Source organism: Odocoileus virginianus, chromosome 23 (genome assembly GCF_023699985.2).
Source record: "Odocoileus virginianus isolate 20LAN1187 ecotype Illinois chromosome 23, Ovbor_1.2, whole genome shotgun sequence".
NCBI lineage: Eukaryota > Metazoa > Chordata > Mammalia > Artiodactyla > Cervidae > Odocoileus > Odocoileus virginianus.
This window is the reverse complement of record NC_069696.1, coordinates 8,477,476-8,500,722: the sequence shown is the minus strand read 5'-3', so window position 1 is coordinate 8,500,722 and position 23,247 is coordinate 8,477,476. Positions and strand designations below refer to the sequence as shown.

The window sequence follows — 23,247 nt, the reverse complement described above, 5'->3', positions numbered from 1 at the left end:
AGATCCCACATGCCACACAGTGCAGTCAAAAAGAAAAAAGCAAAAACAAAACTGTGAACTCTAGGTTCATTAACTGTGACAAATGTACCACTCTGGTCGAAGTCCTATGAAAGAATGATGGAGGGTAGTGTGCAGAAACATGGAACGTGGAGCTGGCTCCTTTACACACTGCGACCTACAATAAATTTTATCAGCTCTTTGAGTCTCAGTTTCTTCATCTACAAAATGGGATTATAGCAGGAGCTTCCCCACAGATTTTGGTGAAGGTAAGATAAGAATTTATGCTGAAGGCTTAGCATGCTTCATGGTCTGCAGGAGCATTTGAAGGTTATTGTACTGTCGGTAGGACACAGAAGTGGAAACAGAAAGAAGGCAATACGTAAGGTCATTAACCTGCAGTGTCTTGGTAGGTAGCTAAGAATTTGTTTTACTTGCATTCACTTGGACAAAGAGCAGAAGCCTTAATGACTTTAATGGCTTAAGGTCCAACTTTTGCAAGACCAACATGCCAATTACTAATGACTGGTTCACCAATCTGTAAGGCGTTCTGCTAAGTAAGTGACTTCAAAGGCTTTTTCATATCCATTAAGTTTTCCATTCCCAACTGTCTTTAAAAACAAAACAAAACACACACACACATACACACACACAAGGAACTCAGCAAATGTTGTAGAATTAACCAAGGTCCTCTTTTTTCTCACTTTGGCCATCTGCCCTTAGCCTTTGTCTGTTAAGTGGAAGAATTTTTAGAGAAAAGCAAGCTCTAATTGGCTGCCTTAGAAATAACAAGCTGAACTTAACTGGTTCTTCCCATGGCCCCTGATTTCTTGGCAGACTGGTTAAAAGAAAAGCACTTGTGTCATCAGGATATAACCTCTGTCCTCTCAACACCCACAGCTCCTTGAATGATGTCACCATCTGCCTTGGTCCTAAATGGTATTTGTCTCATCTTGCCTCTGTGAGCCTGCAAGTTCCCCAGGGACGCGGCCAATCTGAGAGGTGTCTCTCCATCCACGCTGACCTGTGTTGTTCAGCTGCTATAATTTCTTCCTTAAGAAACAAACGCCAATTTCCTTTGTACAAGGCAACCTGACAGGAAAGTGCTAGCCAGAGGGGAAGAACTGGGTCACATGCCTACCTGAAGTGCTATGAACGTTGGTGAAGGAGTTGTCAGAGGCACTGTAGGGCCAGGCACCAGGTGAAGGCAGCGAGGTGTTGAGGGAAGAATTAGACCCTTTAGATGACAAATGAAGAACAAGATGAAAAAACTGCAGACACGTATCAGTGGAACTAGTCAAATCTTGAAGTATTTTATTTGACCTTCGATAAAAGGAAGGACAATCTAAAAAATAAATGTGAAAAGCAAAGCTACCTAGTTCTGCATTTCCTGGTGTAATTACTAGACACCAGAGAATACAAATGAAGCCAGAGATTGCCAAACAGAAAAATACTGGGTGCTGGATAAACATGAGGGGTTTCACTTATTTACCTGTGGTGTTATCCCGCAGAAGTTGGTGGTCAGTATCTACAATGGGAGATGTGGCTGTACCCCCTAGCACACTTCCTGGGGTGACATAGGGGTCAGATTCAGGGTCAATGTTTTGGATACCTTTCCATGGCACTCCTGGTTGGAATTCTGAGACAAGGAGAACAAATATTAGATCGAGGTAGGAAGTTGTTCAAAATGTGGTTAAGTCATTTTTTGATAAAAGAAATCAGTCTATGAAAAGTCTAAATTCTGAAGCTATTTTAGCTCAGATTTTCATCATAAAATAAATTTTAAAAAGTCAGCCTGAACACATGCTTTGCCAGCAGCACTCCTGTGCTGTCACCACACATTCACCTGCTTCCTCTCTGTGCCTAGGAACTTGATACCAGAGACAGTGAGGGTTGGGGGCAGACCCTGCTCCTGCCCTTCCGGCTCCCAGGCCAATTCAGGCCTGAGGGCTGGGAGGCAGGACTGAGTAGTGTGGTGCTCAGGACAACTGTGGGGGCATCAAGGTGAAAACTGGGAGAATATCTGAGCTGGAGAGGAGATACTTCTCCTTTATCTCACTGGGAAATTGGCTCAGATGCACAAAAGAAAACACAGATGATTGCTACTCCTGGAATGACCAGGGAAAACTGACAGGAATCATTTGGCTTATCATGAGAAGGCCGAGAATCTATGTGTTTACAATTTCTTTATATCATATTTAGAGCTATATGACAGAATTAATAAACTTTTATGTTCCAAATCATGAGGAGGAAGAATGGTATGTAACATATATGAATAATATACGTAATAGAGACTATATGTATTTGTAGCACAAATATACTATATAGAAAAAGGTTTAGGACACAGACTAAAACTCATTTTTATTTTTGCTTTAGTAAAAATTTTCAACTTTTCTACAATGAAAATAGATTACATGTATCAGAATAAAAGAGGAAAAACAGCAAATACTCTCACTGCTCTACTAGTCTACTACATCCCTTGAACCTGGTAATAAATACTTGGTGAATGAAAAATGTATCAATTCACTGGACATTTCAGAAGAAGCCAGGTTACAAGGAATCCTTTGCACAGATAAATGCCAAGTTTGAGCTCCAAAGTTACCTTTCTTTCATCCCCAGATTGCACTCCGCTAACTTCCTTTGATGCATCTGTGCCCACGCTGTATTTACTACTCAGTAACTTGTTTTGCAGGTGATCAGCATCCACCCTGTCTTCCTGACTGAACTCTACAGAGCAAAGACCACCTCTGCCCCCCATGAAAATCTGCGCTTTCCAAAGAAAAGCAGAAAAAATTAACTAGATGAAAAAAATCAAAGTGGGTGGCCAAAAGCAATCTGTTCAGAACCTGAAATTAACAGTTACAAAACAAATGATACCCCAGAAACAAAAGCACCATTTTCTGGACGGTAATACCTGGAGGCCAACTGGCATTGCTAGATTTACTTCCGATTTTATTTGTTGGTGGAGATTTGGCAGGTAACCAGCTATCACCAGCAGGACCCGTATGGCCACCCAGTGTGTCACCTGGGATGATGTCAAACTGGTTGTATGGTGACCCTCCTCGGGTCTTACCAGGGGCCACAATAGCGCCTGAGAAAAAAGAGAGGTGAGGCGTTCACAGCAGAAAGGACTCCTATGAACAGAACTCGCTGAGCTTTCATTCACAGGAACTCACATACGGTCTCCAGGATCTGGTCCTGGAATGAGGTGTTCACACTTGAGAGGCAGTGCATAATTAGGAAGAAGGATGACCATGACAATTCATCTCACCTTTCTAGCTTCTCAGTCTGCATTTCTGCACACAGCACTGTTCTCATTTCTGAATGCCCCTTTCAGTTTAAAACTCCATGGTCTTATGAAATTAACTTGAGAAACTTTCATAAACTATGAATCATCCCCACCATCTTTACACTAATGACTCAAGAATGAGGAATGGGAAAAATACTAAACAATCTGAGGCACATAAAAGGGTTTTTAACTACATTTCTACTGACACCAACCCACTCAAGTCCTTAAGTGCCGATCAGGCCTAGCTTAGGGGAAGAAGCAGAGTAAACAGAGGGAGCTTGCTGGAGAGAAAAGCATCTGCAATTGCTTTAAATTCCAGAGCAGTGAGCCGGCGTTCCTGCCGACGGTCTCTGCCAGCACAAGACCAGCCGTGAACTCTGCAGTGCTGAGCTCCTGGGCCCCACACACGAAGAACAGCAAATCCTTTGTAGAACTGCTCTCCTCAGAGTGTTTCAGGGGTTTTGTTGGGTCCCCTCTATGCATCTTATGTGCTGGGAGGCAAGAAAAAAATAATTAAAAGCTTAGTAATTCCCTTAAACTAACAAAAAATGAGCTTTAAATGAAAATTGTGGCCTCTGTAAGATACCATTCTACTTATTTCTCGAATGAATTTTACATGCCATATTGTGTTGCCTGATGTACTCTAAGGATGCAGCTTATAAACAGATAAAATTACTTCCAGGGTAAGGTATTAAAATAGCTGTGTAGGCACTTCCCTGGAGGTTCAGTGGTTAAGACCCCATGCTTCCACTGCAGGGGGCATGAGTTCAATCCCTGGCTGGGGAACTGAGATCCTGAAATCTACACGGCATGGACAAAAAAAAAACCAAAAAACTTTTTTTGTGTTTGCGACTGATTAATCTGCTTGGTGTGGCCTAGCACAAGTATTCTCAAAACAATCTTCATGCTCCACTAAGAACTCATCTGCTTTTCTGGAGCCACTGGTAGGAACCTGACTCAAAGGCACATTACAGTGAAGAAGCAGAAAACGAAAAGCTCAATTACCTTGGGGATTGCTCAGGAGATGGGGAAAACGTGACCTGTAAGCTCTCAAGTGGCAAGTGAGTATTTTACCTTCAAGACCACTTCTCACGTGCATTTATAATCACACGCCTATCATTTCTTTAGGGACAAGGGTCCTGATGAATCACAAGCCTAAGGAAGCAGCCAGAGGGCCCAAAGCTAGAGATGCAGAGCTTGGATTATTCAGTTCAGAAACAGATTGGACATTTCAATAAACCATTTCTGACTCTGTAATAAGAAATCAAATGATGATACTTAGGGATAGCAGGCAGACAGCTCCACAGGGCCACTTCACCAGCCTCCAGAAGGGCACCTGAAAGAGCAGGTTTAGAAAAGAACCCTGAAAGGCTCCAGACTAATGGGCCTAAGGTTCCAGGAAGCTGCTGCAGGAGCCACTCTGACACCTATTTACACTTGGTTCTCATGGATACAGAAGAGTCCAAGTAAATTACTGACAAGTGAAACAAACACTGAAGCAAAGGCTAAAGGAAGGTCCTAAGACCTTTTATCCGTTTCACAGGGAAATGGAGATGCTCTTACAGAGAATTAAGAGAGATGAAGGGCTGACCCACTTTCACGACCAAAGCCTGCAAGACCTTCAACTGCTGTCTTGCAGACACTGTAATTCATAAAGAACAAGAAAGCTTGGTACAAAGTCCAGACCTCATGTGCTGATTGATTAGTCATCTTCTGGAGATCAAAGTGTTGAAAAAGTCAACATGATACATATTTACTGTGATCTCTCTCGTAGCTCTGAAAAGATTCTGTTCGTTTAAGCAATTTATGAGGGTTTTACCCTAAGGGGAGCTCAAGTTCACTGATACTGCTCTTGATCCTACCGCAGGTGGGAAAATTTTGCTTTCCTTAAGTACAACTAGCACTTTAAGTTTCTTACAGTTTGAAATACTCATAACCCCAATCTTGCTCTCATAGGTGATCATGGCAGGGGTAGGGGTGGGGGGATGGAATCAAGACTGTTTAAGAAAAAGCTGAAGATCTGTGCTTCAGAGTAAGTTTACAGGACCCTGTGTCAAGGCCTCTGAGGATCGGAAGAGCGCCAGGTCATGAGGCTCTGTGTGTCTTACCATTTTTGTGCATATTGGCTTCCTGTGTGGCTACAGAGGGCACCTCCATCATGGAGGTCCACTGTTTAAAGCGAGACTCTGTTCCAGCCTCCTTCCCACCAACCATGCCGTAGTCCATGCCGCCAGAGCTGAAGCCTGAAATGGAAAAGCACATTTTAGGTCTTTTTTTTTTTTAAAATCAGTTTCTAGTATTAGTAACCAAGAGGTCTGAGGCAGAACCCATAAATGGCTTCATTGGTCACTAAAAGACCAATTCACATGAAGTTTTCTTCACTTAGAAACAGGTATTTTGATTCAAAATGGTGTGGGCTCCTGCCTGCTACAAAAGGGACGACTCTGTTCAGGTATGAAAACATGTACGATGTCATCTAATGAACATCTCGGGGCACATGTGCACTCACGTTATCTATTTAGCTCAGGTTTGCGTCAAATGGAATGGGGACCAGCCGTTCTCCAACTGAGATAATGTCCACACAACAAACCAACATGGTGCAACAGCAGCCCTAAAGTTGTGGTAAGGTCTCTAGGGGAGGAAAGGCTTTGCAGAAGAACAGCTGATCTAGGGCCTAGGGCAGGAGGGTGAGTGAGTCAAGAAAAACAAGTGCGAAGCTCTAACTGGTGACAATCTGGGGTGCTTAAGGAATGATGAGGAGCCCAGTGTAACTCCAATGCTTGGCTGACTATGGATGCAGTGAGCTGGGGAGAGATGAAGAGCCGTAGCTTGGAGGGTCTTACGTATGTCAGGCCAAGGAGTCTAGAACTCCCCGCCCCCCTGCAAAGATAGGAGATAAAGGAATTTTTTACCAAGTGAGAGAGAGAACTAAGTTTGTATTTTACAAAGAGAACTGACAGTGTCAGAATGGGGTAGACCACGGGAGGTCAATTTGAAAGAAGTTTTTATACAATGACGAAGACCCCAAAGCTTGAACAGGCAACTGGTGAGAGATTCAGAGTGTGCCCCCAAGTGTTAGGCTGTTAGCGAGGGCTCTGGCAGTAAGATTTTCCCACTGCAGAGGGCTGTACAGGTTAAAGTCACACAGGAGAGGCTTGCTGATGGAGCCTCACAAGGTACACCATCAGTTTTAGGTTAGAATATATTAAATACTTTTCAAACTGTTGCTCAAAAAAGAAAAATAAAGGACTAAAATAAATAGCTGAAACTGAGAGGGGAAGAATAATTAATAAAAAACAGAAAAGTGGGGGACTTCCCTGGTGGTCTATTGGGAACACTACATTCCCAATGCAGGGGCTAGGTTTGGTCCCCAGTCAGGGAACCAGATCCCAAACGCTGCAACTAAAAGATTCCGTATGTGACAACTAAAATCTGGCATAGCCAAATAAATAAATAAATACATTTAAAAAGTAAACAGAAAAAGGAGAACGAGCTACAGTTAGTGGAGCAGTAACATGCAAGCACGGGCACCCAAGAAGGTCGGCAGGGCTCCCACCATGCCTCAGCACAGGGTCTGTGGAAGTTCCCTCTGACCTAGCAGGCGCGTGGCTCCAGCCAGGCCAGACACCATGCCACACCCACTTTAACCCTCCTACCATCTGAGGCTGTCTCGTTGGAACCCTGGGTAAAGCGGGCATCTTTCTCATTAGAAACTTGGAGATCTGATGCTACCCAGACATGGCAGCACCACAATTAAACAACAAGGTTTGGCAAGGGAAAAGGAATTAAAGATAAAGAAGGCAAAAAGGAGAAAAAAGTGCCTTGAAAGATTCAATCTACAAACCCAAAACTATGAGAGGAAAATCAGTGCAAGGTTTTATGTAACTCTGTGTCTTTCTTTGATGTCACATAGTGACTGGTCTCACGTGAGGATGGAATGTGCTCAACAAATCAGGATGAAGCAAATTCTGGGCTCTAGAAGCTATTGTAGACAGCACCCCACTCATGACCTTTGCACGGCTCATGAGCTATCACACATCTAGATCCAGGAAAATACAGACCTGATCTGCCATTTCATCAACAGACTTCCCTGGTGGCTCGGATGGTAAAGAATCCGCCTGCAATGCAGGAGACCTGGGTTCGATTTGTGGGTGGGGAAGATCCCCTGGAGGAGGGCATGGCAACCCATTTCAGTATTCTTGCCTGGAGATCCTCATGGACAGAGGAGCCTGGTGGGCTACAGTCCATGGGTCACAAAGAGTCAGACATGACTGAGCAACTAAGCACATACTTTCTCAGTTCATCAAGTGGCCTCCACGTGATCCTCCAGCTCCCCGACACAGAACTTCCAATCAAACAAGCCATTTCATTCAGTCCAATAAGTATTTATGGAGAGCCTAATTTGTGCCAGGCTCTGTGTTAGGAGCTGAGGTACAATCAGAGATAAGACATGCCCATGACTTTCCCAGGGCCTCATTTCACCAGGACATGCCTTCTATCTACTTCATCATTCCTACATATACAAGCCCTTGACCACCTTATCTGTCCTTGCCAGAATGACTTTCTTGGCCACACACTCTAATTTGTTGTCTATTCATCACTACCACTCGGCTCAAGGCTTGGCTTAACCTCCTTGAGGAAACTCAAATTAACTGGTCCTTAATTTATCACTCCTGTACTCTCTTTGTCTACAGTTCTATATTTTCCACTACTGCTATTTTTTGTTGTAGATGAAAAAACAAATTCCTGGTTTCATAATCATTATAATAAGCAATAAATTATAAAAGAAATCATCCACAGTCGCCTCTTTAACACAACTGTTCTAATCCATGTCCACATGCACGTGTGTTGCTGACACTTCATAATCCCAGGAAGGATACAGTTATTCTTCTGCTATTTTAATAATCTCTATTATTCATATCTCTACTTTTCACTGGATATACCACACACAGAAATATTATATATTTTGATAAAGTTTAAACATAAAAAGTAAAATTTTATTGGAAGTGCACTTTCTAATAAGATGAATGACTTTGTATCTAGATTATTCAGGTATTAGTGACTGTGACTTGATCTAGTTCACACTATTCTATTCCTATTTTTAAAATTTTTGTAGACTTTATAAAGCACTAAGAAAGTTTACACAAATATGTAGACGAGAAAACTAGGAGCCTTGTAATTACATCAATTATTTCTTTACATTACTTTTTGGATATATTTCCTTCTCCCAGTTCAATAAGATAAATACTAAAACATAACTTTTAGACAGGTCATTATCACTTGAAAATTCAATTAGGTGTATCTTCCATTTTGTTAAAAGCAGAAAATTAGAAACTATTTTACAAAAACAATCAGCTAAGGGTTAGTTAAGCAGTCATGAAAGTCATTTGACTCTTTAATTCTGAGAAAATATATCAATAGAGGCTTTATCAAAATGTATTAAGAAAAAACATTAAGAAATTTTTAATTATTCTTGCTAGTCTTTAGCCTAGCAGGTTATCTTTTTTCTTTTTTACTCTGCTATACTTGGCACTATTTATATTCATAATATATACATTCATTTTAATACATTTTTTTTTGGAAAAACTTTAATCTGTGTAAATGCTTTACCTATATTTTCATCAAAACTTTACAGCTATAGGTTTATTCAAAATAGGGAGCCAAATCAGACTTGTTTTCCGTCTCAGTTATTCAATTCCAATAAATTGGTGATATGAATTAAGAAAAACTGTAACTGAAATAAACTGCAAAATGCACTGTGTAAGGCAGATTATAAGTGGTCATATCACAATTAATATAGACCTAATAAAACTAATTCCATTGTTTACTAAGTTATCAGATGAGAATGTTAGTAAGTCAGTATGTTCTTTTTCCTTAATTTGGATAATAATGCATAACTAAATTTTTAAGTTATTTATGAAACAGGAATGATATTAAAAAAACCATGAAATGTATCCAGTAAACGTACATATATATAAATACTGAACTCTGATCCTTTGGTCATTAGGAATAGTTAAGTATAATAATCACAAACAATATTATTAATAAGACATCATGGTAAAATTTTTCTATATATTCAATAAACAAGAGAAGTATACATACACTGCTGAAAATGAACAGATTTATAGCCAACACATAATTTTACTTTTTAATAGGGGAGTAGAAAATAGTAAAGATGTTATAAAGACTGTCAGTGAAAATAAATACATTATGATTCTAGGTTTTTAACAACTAACTGACTGGTGCACACCTCGTTCTAAAGGAAATCCACAGGCTTTACCTATTCGCCATGAAAACATCTGTTTCAAAAAGTCAGTCTCTTTAATGGCTGAGTAATATTCCATGGTGTTTATGTACCACAGCTTCCTCATCCATTCGTCTGCTGATGGGCATCTGGGTTGCTTCCATGTCCTGGCTATTATAAACAGTGCTGCAATGAACATTGGGGTGCACGTGTCTCTTTCAGATCTGGTTTCCTTGGTGTGTATGCCCAGAAGTGGGATTGCTGGGTCATATGGCAGTTCTATTTCCAGCTTTTTAAGAAATCTCCACACTGTTTTCCATAGTGGCTGTACTAATTTGCATTCCCACCAACAGTGTAAGAGGGTTCCCTTTTCTCCACACCCTCTCCAGCATTTATTGCTTGTAGACTTTTGGATAGCAGCCATCCTGAAGACCCAGAGGGATTGGGTGGAGAGGGAGGTGGGAGGGGGGACCGGGATGGGCAATATATGTAAATCCATGGCTAATTCATTTCAATGTATGACAAAAACTACTGTAATGATGTAAAGTAATTAGCCTCCAACTAATAAAAATAAATGGAAAATAAATAAATAAATAAATGTTATAAAAAAAAAAAAAAACAAAGAGTCAGTCTCACTAACCTATACTGCTCGGGCTGTTCCTAGGTGCTTGTCTTCCCAACTAAGACAAGCCCTCAGGATGAGCACTGAGAAGGTTTGAAAAGAACTGTGTTCTTGAAACATGTGGAAAAGCCACTCGTGGCTTCCAGATGTTCTCTTCGCTTCATATGACTGGATTCCACTTCAAGAACTACACATCCTTTGACAAAAGGGGATGAAGAGAAGCACTGCTGCCCCTACATCACTCATGTACACCGTCTAAATTCAGAACAACTGAACACACAGCAGCACACCCAGGCTCTTATGTCAGGCCTCATCCCTAACAGGGCACATGATTCAGAAGGTGAGGACTGGAAACCTAGCGGTAAGGGCACCATTGATAGTCATCACGGGAGGCTTCCTCTTTGTCTGGAGCTCCAGAGAATCATGCTCTGATAGGATACAGGATGATGGAGCATCTGACTTTCTTTTATGTCAAATGGAATGTAAAAGTCAGTTCTCATGCAAATCATTTTTAAGAAAAAAGTACAGGGGCTACCATGGTGGTCCAGTAGGTTAAGAATCCACCTTACAACGCAAAGGACACCGGTTTGATCCCTGTTCTGGGAAGATCCCATGACATGACAGAGCAACTAAGCCTGTGTGTCACAACTATTGAGTCTGCTCTAGAGCCCACGAGCCACAACTACTAATGCCCCAGAGGCCGTGCTCCGCAACGAGAAGCCACTGCAATGAGAGGCCCACGCATTGCGACAGAAAGCAGCCCCACTCGACGCAACTAGGGAAAGCACACGCAGCAGCAGTGAAGACCCACCATAGTCAAAAAATAAAACAAATAAATAAATATGCAATTTTTTTTTCTAATAGAAAAAGTACAGTTGGTAGAACTTAAGAATCTAGACATTAATTCGCTTGAAACTACCCAGGATCAAGGAGTCCCTGGCTTCCCCAGTGGGCAGTGGACATCTCACCCCAGCAGGCACCTCACAGAACACAGAGAGCAAGGCCATTTGTTCAAGGTCACCTCTGTCACCTGAGTACAGCTTTCAAGTCTCCCTAAACCCTTGTTTTTGAGATGGCAGAGAACAGTAAAGTCCTTACCAAAAGAAAATCAAAATGTTGCCAATCTGAGAAGAGACCCGCTGTAGCGGGTGGTACTTTTTTAACTTTTGTATTTTATTTTTAAATCACCGTTGCCTCGCTGGTTGGATTCTGCTTACAACATGTTCCCCAGTTCTGAAAGAGCTACGACTCGCCTGCCAACAAATTCTTGATGAATGTCAAAGGTATAACCTTACTTGTGCTAATTCTATTTAAATCAGATGAAATACTAACATCAGAAGAATTTTATTGGTTTGCCTGATAATTTTAATTCCTCATTTTTTTCAAGGTAATTTTATCCATAGAGCTAAATGCCTCTCAACTTGTACGTAATTTACTCGATTATAACGTCAGACGAGTGCAGCGCTCACAGCAGGTACAAATGGGCTTTAAAAAATTCCTGGTGGTAGGAGAGCTGACTGCCACTCACAAGTAATAAAAGACTTCTTTGGACCCAGAGAAGGTGGAAGCTTGTCTCTGCTGTCTGCTAATTGTGTGACGAGCTTCAGGAAACATATCAACAAATCAGGTCTCTCACTTGCAAGAGAGGAATAAGAATATTTACTGACCCAGCACGGCTGCTGTGAAAACAGCGCAATGGAAGTCCAACCCTTAGGCTGAGAAAGTGACTGGCAGCTATTTTTCAACAGGCAGTTTGCATGCTAACAGCTTACCAGAACCATATCCAGGTATTGGCCCTTTGGTTTGAAGGTCTGGGAGCCCCACATTCAGCGCGTTGGGTACCATGTTGTCCAGATGTGGCTTGGGCCCAACGGGATGAGATGGCGAATGCTTCATGCTGGGCTGCCTCTGCTGCTGCTGCTGCTGCTGCTGCTGCTGCTGGAGGGCGCTCACCATTCGAGCCAGCTGGAAGTGAGGAGGCCCAAGGGAAAAACGGACACGTGATAAGGCAACATCCGCTTCCACCATCAGAGGTTAAGCAGAGCTGTATTCCCACACCGAGCACTAGGGGGCCCTTCCGAGGCCACATACCTGCTGCTCCTGCTGCTGGCGCACAGCTTGAGAAAGCTTCCTCTGGTTTTGTAACAACTGCTGCTGCTGCTGCTGCTGCAGGAGAAGCTGACATGCCTACAAAATAAGGGAGAAAGAGAGGACCCAAGCTTCCTAAGGTGAATTTACTGGGAAAACTGCAAGGGTTTGTGAGCCGAATCAGTGTCCACGAGGGAAGTACCATCAAGATCCTGGCCTACTGGTCAAACTGAGTGTGCTTAAGAGTCGAGCTGACGTATCAACCCTTAAACACATTCAATAGTTTGCATGAAATGAAGCAAGTGATAATAATAATAAAAATAAAAAAACCTTTTGGCTATCGGAGGAAAATCTGCTACTCACCAACTGAAACTGGGGAATCTGTGGAAGCTGGCTCAGCATGGCGATTTGTTGAGGAGATAACTGGGGCCCCACGTTGAAAAGACCTGGATTCAGGCCACTGTTGGGAAACTGTTTAAGCATTGAGGCAGAAACCTAGCCAAGAAAAGAAACTTTCAGAATTTATCAAAATAAAAAAAATGTGTGTTGTATGAAAACAATCTCAATAAAGCTAAAGCAAGCACTGTCAACATTTTCCTTGAAAAATGTTTATGAAAAATATTAAACAATTAGGAGAAATACACCAAAGCATTAACAGTGGTTATCTTCTGAGTGGTTAAGGTTATAGCAGTTTTTTCATTCTCTTTTTAGACATTCCAAGCTTTTCTACAATTATGAATTTCACAATCAGTAAAATATCTGCAAGAAAAAAACAAATGACAACATAACTTTTGTCTTAGAAGTTATTACTGGAAATGTGCTATAAAAACATTCACTGTGAAGGGAGGTGGGAGGGGGGTTCAGGATGGGGAACACATGTATATCCATGGCTGATTCATGTGAATGTATGGCAAAATCCATCACAATATTGTGAAGTAAGTAGCCTCCAATTAAAATAAAAACAAATAAACAACGCCCCCCCAAAAACATTCACTGAACCCAATGAATCAGTGAATGCCATGGAGAACAAACTTAGTCCCTTAATATCAATAGCATTCTGGTCAAAAATTTAGTCCTACAGGCAGACTACATGGCCCTGCCATTTTTAAGCAGTATGACTCAGAGCAAGGGACTTACTTAACTTTTCTGAGCCTCACTTTCCTTATCTAAAAAATCTGAGTAAGAATAAAATTAACTTCAGTGGCTGTTTGAGGTTTTTATGAGTTAGTCCATGTCAAATGCTTAGAAATGCACTCCATACATGTTCCTATTATTCCACAGTGTGGTTCTTCAGATGTCCACAAACAATGATTACACCTACCCTTCATCTAATCTCCAGGCTAACTGGGATCAGTTTTCTCACCTGTATATCATTCAATTTCTCAACCCATTCAGTTTCACATTTACAGAGAAGCCATTTTCTGAAGTTGTCTAATACTGGGTAGACATTGCCATCACGAACTCATCTTTTAAAAGCCATGCTCTTAACAGTTCCTAAGATCTCAGCTTCTCTGATCGTAGCTGATCATCTCCCAATTCACACAGTCCATTAAAATCTACAATTATTAAAATATGTTTTACTCTCCCATGTAATTTTTAAGCAGCTGGGTTTATAAACTTTATTAATTTATGTTCTGAGCCTTAGGACCTTACATTTATCTTTATATGCCTGGCACACAGTAGATGCTTGATAAAACCTACAAGATGAATGAGCCTCTCTTATATTTTAACTTATTAATGGTCACTTCACCAAGTTATTTTCTACCTATTATTTCACTTATTGTCAGTTTGTGTTTCCCATCTGGTCACTGATGGGAACACTGAACAGAGCTGAAGATAATCTAGTAGCATGCTACTAAAAACGTCCTTCCAATCTGAAACTGATCAGTCCAGGAACAGTCAATCATTTCTAATCAACACAACTGTTTTAGCATTTAGCCTATATTTTTTCATCTTATCTAAAACAAAGAGACAGCTTGTCAAGTGACTTGTCAAAATAGAGACACGACAACTTTATCATTCCTATAATCCAACATTTTTTGAGCAAAAATCAGTGAAGAAAATGGGTTATGTTCAAACATGTTAGCAAACTATGATTCTTGATTTCTAGTACATGTGCTCAGAAATCACATTTTTGATCATCTTGTCTAGAATCTTGCCTAGAATTGGCACTAAGTTCATCAGTCTTCAAGCCACTTTCCTTGTTCTTTCAAAAAAAATTAAAAAAGAAATGGCCCCATTCTTCTTCCTTCCTTGCAGGGGAGGGATAGTTCTTTCCTGTTTCTGATCCGAAGCTCCAAACAGAGGAGCATACACCTTTATCACAGCACTCTGGGGCCTCTTTCCCTTACTTCTTGGCAGCAAGCCCCCAGGGAGGACTGCCCTATTTCAGTTACTAAGGGGTACGTCTGGAATTCAGCATTAGGAAGCTTGCATTCTCTAGTATCAGCTTTCTCGGCAGCCTGTAGGAGACATTCAGGCCCCTGGAGGCCTTCCCCCTTTGGCCTTAAAAATTCAGAATTTGGGCAGAAAAGAGGGAGGTGTCATTATTTAAACCCTCCTCCTTGAAGACCCCCAGCATTCTTCAAAGATCAGGGTTCTGCGATTCTTTTCACAAATTCTTTCTCTGTTGAAGGATTTAATTCATCTTAACCCTTATTCTTAACAGAAAAGACAAAAGCAGTAAAATTTTTATTCCCATTTAGTCAGCCTTACACAAAGAGTCCAAAGCAATGATTCTTTTCCCAGTCACCACACTGCACCAAACCAAGCTCTGAGACACTTTCGACCTGCCAACGTTTTTTGTAAGCCTAGGCTTATTTTGTTGATTTTAACCCCCCAGCGTGACACTCATTCACCCTTGCTTGCATACCCTTACTTTCTGTCTTTTAAAAATGCCCCTATAAAAACTGAGTCATCAGAAGACCCATGGGGTGTTCCCATCTTATCTTTCTTTAACATCACAGTCAGATCCAAATTCTTCTGCTTCCTAATACTTTTGAGTCACTAGTCTCTGCTACATTCTCAAGAATACCTGCCTATCTTTTCTTTGACGCTTTCCAGTCTAAAAACATCCAAGTTCAAATTTGCTATACGTGGCTCATCAACTTGTTTTCCTTCCAAGACCTCAGCACTTTCACTTAAACTGTCAATTCTCTCATTTTGGAAAGTATTTTGATTTAAAGTAATGGTTCTCTCAGATGCTTCCTCTCCATTCTCTATGAGATGCTGAGTGTTGCCAAAACCTTGACACTGCTATATATAAAGAAAGATAAACAACAAGGACCTGCTATATAGCATGGGGAACTACCTTCAATACTTTGTAATAATCTATAATGGAAAAAAATCTGAGAAAAGGACAGACACGTAGATACAGAAAACGGAACCACTTTGCTATATACCTGAAACTACACAACACTATAAATCAACAATATTTCAATTAAAAAAAGACTGGGAAAAAAAAAAAAAACCAACCCATTATTTGATTTTCTATTTTAACAGTTACACCCCTGGCAGACAGGAGCTCAAAGCAAGCATACCATGACTGTGCACTCTGCCTCGGCACCAGCTTAATGGCCAACATGAGGGATTCTCAACAACTCCCCTCAAATAATAATAATTCTTCATCTCTCCGTTGAGTTCACCCAAATGGGCACTAGTATGATTTAACTTACTGTCTTATGATACAGTGGTTCTAAGCTCACTGTATTAATAGGGTTTTTCCTTCTCTCAGGGGGAGGGCGAGGTCAGGGGCAGGTAAGGAGACTATGAGTGGAGATACGGCCTACACTATTATACTATATCCGACTCGACAGACAGGAGTGTGAGTAAACTCCATGAGTTGGTGATGGACAGGGAGGCCGGGCGTGCTGCGATTCATGGGGTCGCAAAGAGTTGGACACGACTGAGCGAGTGAACTGAACTGAAACCAGAGTCTTAGACCACTATACCTCTGTGACTCATGAAACTGTATTTACCACCTTCAGTGTGAGTCTTAAGTTCATTTGGTTTAGCAAATATACTAGGTTGAATCATGTTCCCCCAAAATTCACATGCAATTGTGATCTGAGAATGTGACCTTATTCAGAAGTAGAATCTTTGTAGACAAAATCAAGTTTCAGATGACAACATACTGGATTGCAAGAGGCCCTAACCCAATGATTGGTCCTTAGAATAAGAGGAAAAGACATAGAGATGGAGAAGAGAAAGTCTAGAGAACACAGGAAAGAACGCCATGTGACTATGGAGGCAGAGACGGGAGCGATGCATTTACAAGTCAAAAACACCAAGTCCTGCCAGCAGCCACGGGCATGGAATAGAGTCTCCTCTGGAGCCACCAGTAGGAACCAACCAACCCTCATGACACCTTGACTTCAGATGCCTAGACTCCTGAACTTAGGAGAGAATAAATGTGTATTGTTTTAAGTTACCCAGTTTGTGGTCATTTGTTGCAGCAGTTTCTAGGAAAGAAATGAATACAGTAATTTTGTTGGTAGGTCTGTGCTGTCTGGTAAGTTAACCACTAGTCTCATGTAGCTATTTCAGCACTTGAAAAATATGGCTTACCTAAGTTGAGATGTGTTTTAGACTTTATAGTTTTAAATTTTTAAAAAAATTTGGCTATGCAGCATGACTTGTGGGATCCTAGTTCCCTGACCAGGGGTCAAACTCAGGCCCTGGCAGTGAAGGTGCATAGTCCTAACCACTGGGCTGCTAGGGAATCCCCAAGATATGTTGCAAGTGTAAGATACACAACAGATTTCAAAGATGCGACTTTGAAAGCCCAAAGGCTTTTAAAAAAGAAAGTAAAAATTTTAATATGAAGTGTTGATTATAGGTTGAAATGATAATAATTTAGATACACTGGACTAAAGAATATATATTGTTAAATTAATGTTACCAGTTTCTTCTTATGGTCCATGGAATTCTCCAGGCCAGCATACTGGAGGGGGTAGCTTTTCCCTTCTCCAGGGGATCGTCCCAATCCAGGGATCGAACCCAGGTCTCCCATATTGCAAGCAGATTCTTCACCAGCTGAGCCACAAGAGAAGCCCAAGGATACTGGAGTGGGTAGACTATGCCTTCCCCAGTGGATCTTCCTGACCTATGAATTGAACCGGGGTCTCCTGCATTGCAGGTTCTGTATCAACTGAGCTATGAGGGAAGCCCTCAGGCTAAAGAACATATATTGTTAAATTAATGTTACCAGTTTCTTATCTTTTAAATGCAGCTACTAAAAACTTTAAATTCCATTATGTGGCTCCTGTTACATTCCCACTGGATGTGCTGCTTCAGGCTGTCTGCACTGATGACCATTGTTTCTAACTTCCTTTCCAAAGCTTTCGTCTATGATTCATGGGGAAATCTCCTTTGCTTATTTTGTTTCCCAACCTACTGGCTTCCAAAATAAAGAGCCATTATTTGAACTGTCATTTCTCCTCCCTTCTTTCAGTTTTAAAAGCTCTACTGGATAAATTGGCTGGTGTCTTGATCACCATTTCTCTTCAGTCTTGAGAATAGCTGACATCCCTAACCAGGAGCCTATGACCCCCCAGCCGTCTTCTACTCACAATTAGCTAAAGAAACCACCACTCAAAGTAAAACATGCCCATGGCCCAGAAATACCCCAGAGAAACTCATCCGAGGAGACAGAGGAATATTTGCAGCAGCACTGCTCAAAACAGCAAAAATCTGGAAACCACTCAATAGGTAAATGAATGATGGTATATTCATATAGTAGAATGCAATATGAATCACGATTGCCCAAATCAAAATCTTAGAAGCAATGTGAAGTTAAAAAATCAGAGGTTACATACTGTATAACTTTATTACATAAAGTTCAAAAAAGGGAACATGAAACAATATAAAGACAGACACAGAAAGACTGTAAAGAAAAGTAAAGAAATGCTAACACAAAGTATTTTTGCACTTTGCTTTAAATGCCAGCATCTCACATGTTCTATATGTTGACAGCCATAAAGACTATCAAGGGATTTCCCCGGTGGCCCAGTGGTTAAGAATCTGCCTGCCAATGCGGGGGACACAGGTTCTATCTCTGGTCCAGGAAGGAACTACATGCTACAGGGCAACTACTGAGCCCATGTGCCCCATCTACTGAAACCCTGCACCCTAGAGTTCGTGCTCCACAAAAAGAGGAGCCACTGCGATGAGAAGCCTGCTCCTCACCACAACTAGAGAAAGCCCACGTGCAGCAACAAAGCAATAAATAAATTAAAATTTATAAATAAATTTAAATTTATTAATGTATCATTTTAATAAATTAAAAATAAAAAACTTGTAAAAGATACATCATTCCTGATTTTTTTTCTTTTCATTTGTAATTTTTAAGAAAAGACAATTAAGGTTGCCCTTTGAGGACTTCCTGTCTAGCCTTGCTCATCTTCTCCCTTCTTCAGATTCATGGTACTATCCTCCTCCAGTGAATATAAAAGGACTAGAAAGATGCTTCACTGGGCTCCTGGGCAAGCGGCTATTCATACCTGGGTTGCAGAGTAATTAAAGTGCAGGTCTGAACATTTCCATAGCAGGGAATTAATTATTCTGGCTTAAAAGCCCTTCAATCTCCAGCTTGGTTGGAGAAAGTGAAGCTCAAGTTGGAGTCAATATGGCATTAAACAAAGAATTACAGGTGCAAAAAGACAGCCATTTAAAACCAAGACAAAAACCTAGAACAGGTCACTCTCGGAATACTTGAGAAAGGGGAAGAATAAGACAAGGGAGAGAAATCCATGGTCTGGAACACTTGTAAAAAATCTCAAAGATGAGTTTTGATGTCTTCTTCCCACATCTACATTAATTATTGATTGTCCCTAGAAATCGGTTAGAATGGATGTGGAATCTGATAATATTCATCAATTTTAAATGGTCATGTGCTTTGACCCAAAATTTAATTCTGGGCAACTAAATTTAGAAATAATGTGGGCAAAGATAACGTATAAGGATTTTTCCATAGCATTAACTTACAACGGTGAAAAAATTAGAAATAACACTCAATAATGGGGAAAGGCAAACCAGAGCAAGCTTACCTGAAAGAACATTTGCCTTCTTCACTAAGAATGATCGACCCAAAGACTGTCTTAGTGATGAGAAATTATTATGACCCAATGTTCACAAAAATAACAGGCTATCGTGACCATGAACGCAACTATGTGAAAAGTGTGCTTGAATATGAACAAAGACTGATCTGGAGATTGTGTAAATATAACTCTTGTCACTGCTTCCAGTGGGGTGGGAGGATAGTTTTGGGAAGAATTTTTTCTGCACAATCCAAACTTTCAGTGTGGTTATTATATTCTCTTTACTTGAATTTTTTTTTTAACCTACCCAACTGTTTCATCTTTTAAAATATGTAAATGCCAGGAAAAAACCTGAAGATTCCATTGTTTAATATTTTGCCCTCCTTATGCATTAAATAAAAGCTAACCATGTTTTGCTAAATAAACACATTTCAAAAGTGTACGAGAACACAAGTACTCTTCTTTTCCAAACAGAGCAGACGACTTCGGTCACCAAGGGATTTGCAGCCCCCAAGAAAACTTAGTTAACTAAGTTAACTGTGCTTGTCTAACAAGTCCACTTTCTAGATCATTCTGAAATGCATCTTCCCGTGACTTGACATATGCTTACTGAACTCAAAATACACACTCTGCAGGATCTTCAGGATGCAGCAGCGAACAGAGCAGACACAGGTCCTGCAACTCTGAAGCTTACTTCACTCCCGGGGTGGGGGTGGGAGGTAGGGGGTTAACAGTGGTCCTGTAACGTAGACAGCCTGGGACAGCCTCCCTGATAAGGTGGGGCTGAGGCAGAGCTCTGAAGAAAACAGAGAAGGAGCCACGTGGCAATCTGGGAGAACAGCATTCTAGAAGTATGTGCTGCACTGGGGGCCAGCTGGCTGGAGAGGCCTGAGCCAACATGAGGGCAGGCATGGGGGCAGAGAGGCAACCAGGCGCCTCAAAGACCACAGTGAGAGCTGGCTTTGTGATCTCTGGGAGAGAGGGTGCCAGGAGAGCAGTTACCTGAACTTTCTGTGCTGGCAGAAGTGTTCTACATCTGCATCGTCCATACAGTAGTCGTTAACCTGGCGTGGCTACTTAAATTTGTATCTATTAAAACTAAAAATTAAGTTCCTCCATCCCACGAGTTGCATTTCAAGTGCTCACATGGCTAATGGCTACCCTGGACAGTGCAGGTTTAGAGCATGAGTCTGAACTCTGGGTGGAAAACAGACCTGAAGCAGCAAGTGGGGGATGAAGCAGGGTGGGACCAGTCAGGAGACCACGGCCATGGGAGGGAATGGTTGGATGCTGGACGACATTGTGAAGGGAGGATTTGTTGCTGGACTGGTTGCGGGCTGTGAGGTCTTTGGCCAGAGCACCAGAAGGATGAGAGTGCCACGTTCTTGGAAGAAGAGGATGTCTTGAGGGGAGAGTGGGATGAAGCTGAAGTTCTGTTTCAGGCATGTTCACTTCAGATGACTATAAGGCATCCTAGTGAAGATGCCAGAAGTATGTGGAGTTGCGAAGAGAGAACTAGGCTGAAGTCACAATTTTGGAACTGTCAGCATTCTAAAATCATTCCACTGGGTGAGATCACCCAGCAGTAGCTGTAGGTGGTGAGAAGAGGTTCAAATATTGAGATTGGGGTACTCTGATGTTTAAACATGGGGGAAGTGAGGAAGAACTTGTAAAGTAGACAGAGAAGAAAAGGCATATGGAGAACCAATACAGAGGGTGTCTGAAAGCCAAATGAACAGTCTCAAAAAGGAGGAAGTGATCAACTGGGTGAAATGCTGATACATTACTAAAAAGCAACTGGGGAACAGACTACTGGAATCCACAACACAAAGATCACCGGTGACCTTCACAAGAAGGTTTTGATCCCCACAGCCACAGCCGTACCTGGATTCCTGCACTAGCTTCGTGACTGAGCTCCTTTGCTCTAGTGATTCTGTCATTCACACATGTCTTCTGTATCACTGTGCTATCTTGCCTAATACTTTGGCAGTCTTTGGCAGGAGCAGCCAAACTCTAGTGAGCAGGTAAAAATCACCTGGGGGTAATGAGGTCCCAAGGCACAGTGTCTCAGGAGATGGAGGAAGACCCAGAAACTATTTTTAAACAGCAGCCAAGATAATGATTACCAACCATGGTGACCAAAGGACAAAGTCCAAACTCCTTAGCAAGGCAAACAAAACTGTTCCAATTGTAGTCCCAAACTTCCTGACAAGCTCCTTCCTGTTCCCCTCTAGGCAGCACACCTCTGCTTACACAAGCTCAAACTGATAACCGTGCTTCCCCACAACGGCCATGTTCTTCCAGATGTTACTGCCCTTACATAAACTACTCCTGTCTCCTGGGAGGCACCTTTTCTCCGGCCATGCCCAGGGAACTGACTCATTCTTCAAGACCCAGCTTCAATGCCACTACCAGTGTGAGGCCCCACCCAGCTCCCTGACCCTGTTAAGCATTTCCATACAACATCAGCACACCATCTGCCAACTATTCTGCCACCATCACCACCAACTCCAGGAGGCTGCCATGGTAGAGACAGCCTCCTCTTCATCTCGGCACTGCCAAAAGGCAACTGACATTGGCTCACCACGGACGACTGCTGGCCTGACACCCAGGCATGCTGGCAAGTGCTCCAAGAGTCAAGATGCTGCTGCTGTAAAGTGCTGGGAAAGTCAGGAACAGCTCTGTCTACCGGGGACTTGAAGGATGGATGAACTCAGAGAGAGAGGGAAGGGGAAGGAGAGAGACCAAAGTGGACTGCCAGACAGGACTGAAGACGGAACAGGGGGCACATTCAACACTCCTTCTCTACTAAGATGGACAGAGACTCAATGTTTTGTAACATACAAAATCTACGAATTATGGTTCCAAATAAATACTTTTTTCAAATAAATATTTTTAACTTCTTTCTCAAAAGATATATCAAAAAAAAAAAAAAAATACCCCAAACAGAACCTTATCCTTCACAATGTGTTAGCTGGATTTAGTAAGTACCTTAACCCCTTTTATACGATGGGATGGACCCAAAGCTCTAAATCTTGATTCACACACTGAATCCTTACTCCAGCTTCTCAGCTTTTATTTTTCCCACAAAGGGGTATGAGGGGCAGTATGTGGTAGACTGGCATAATTCTCTCACCTATAAACCCCCGAACAACTCATTGACCATCTCCTGCTAATGGAGGGCCCTAAAGGGTTCCCATGGTACCCAAAGGACTCTGTCCTACGCGAAGTTGCTCCGTGAATGAGTTTCTGCCACCTCACCAGTTCTAAACCCAGTCAGTATTTTAGTATGTATCGCCTGAAAAATTTTAAGAATAACCCAGAACCTGGCGCTTCCCTGAATCCTCGAGGGCAACCAACTTTTGAGTATTGATGCATCAGAATTTATAGAGTAGTTTTAATCATACACAATTTAAAAAATCAATATGGTATTGGAAAAACATACAGGTGATCTAAAAGGAATTATAATGTTTTTCATGCAAAAACACCTACTTTGTATGCAAGATAAAACAACGACAAAAAACAAGATTTGCCATCCTGTTCTAAAAAATCTTGATCCTTGGCATCTGGATTTTTCACTTTAGACAGGTAACTGTTATTCCTTTATGCCCACAAAACCAGACAGCTGACAACTGGTAACCACCTGGACTTGACTTCTGAATTGTGGACCCATGAAGGTACGCACCTGGGGGGAAATGAACTGGGGAGGCACTTGTGCCCGGAGATTAGGAGAAGAATTCAGGGGCTGCACAGGGGTGTGCACGCCTCTCGATTGTGCTGTGCTATTTCCAAACAAACCGTGATTGCCACCCTGTGAACAGAACAGTGACAGTGAGGCTTTTTGTTAACACGAGGAAGAAATGCACATAAGAACAGTTCAGGTTTCCTATCCCTCAGAAGCAGCATCCTGTGTTCCATGGAATCACAGAACGTTGTAACTGAAAAAAGTTCCTGACCTCGGAATAAGTAT

The 23,247-nt window shown here is 41.7% G+C and overlaps 1 protein-coding gene across 17 annotated transcripts in view; it reads right to left on the bottom strand.

The window, feature by feature from the left end:
• Positions 1-23,247, bottom strand: part of TNRC6B (trinucleotide repeat containing adaptor 6B) — a 242,251-nt gene that overhangs the window by 7,111 nt on the left and 211,893 nt on the right. For all 17 annotated transcript variants that reach the window (XM_070453399.1, XM_070453395.1, XM_070453390.1 and 14 more), the window contains 8 exons: positions 22,963-23,088; positions 12,604-12,735; positions 12,244-12,339; positions 11,925-12,117; positions 5,395-5,529; positions 2,912-3,088; positions 1,490-1,636; positions 1,139-1,234 (listed from right to left, as the gene is read on the bottom strand). In XM_070453399.1, the coding sequence (XP_070309500.1) occupies positions 1,139-1,234; positions 1,490-1,636; positions 2,912-3,088; positions 5,395-5,529; positions 11,925-12,117; positions 12,244-12,339; positions 12,604-12,735; positions 22,963-23,088 (1,102 nt within the window). The remainder of the gene's footprint in view (positions 1-1,138; positions 1,235-1,489; positions 1,637-2,911; positions 3,089-5,394; positions 5,530-11,924; positions 12,118-12,243; positions 12,340-12,603; positions 12,736-22,962; positions 23,089-23,247) is intronic.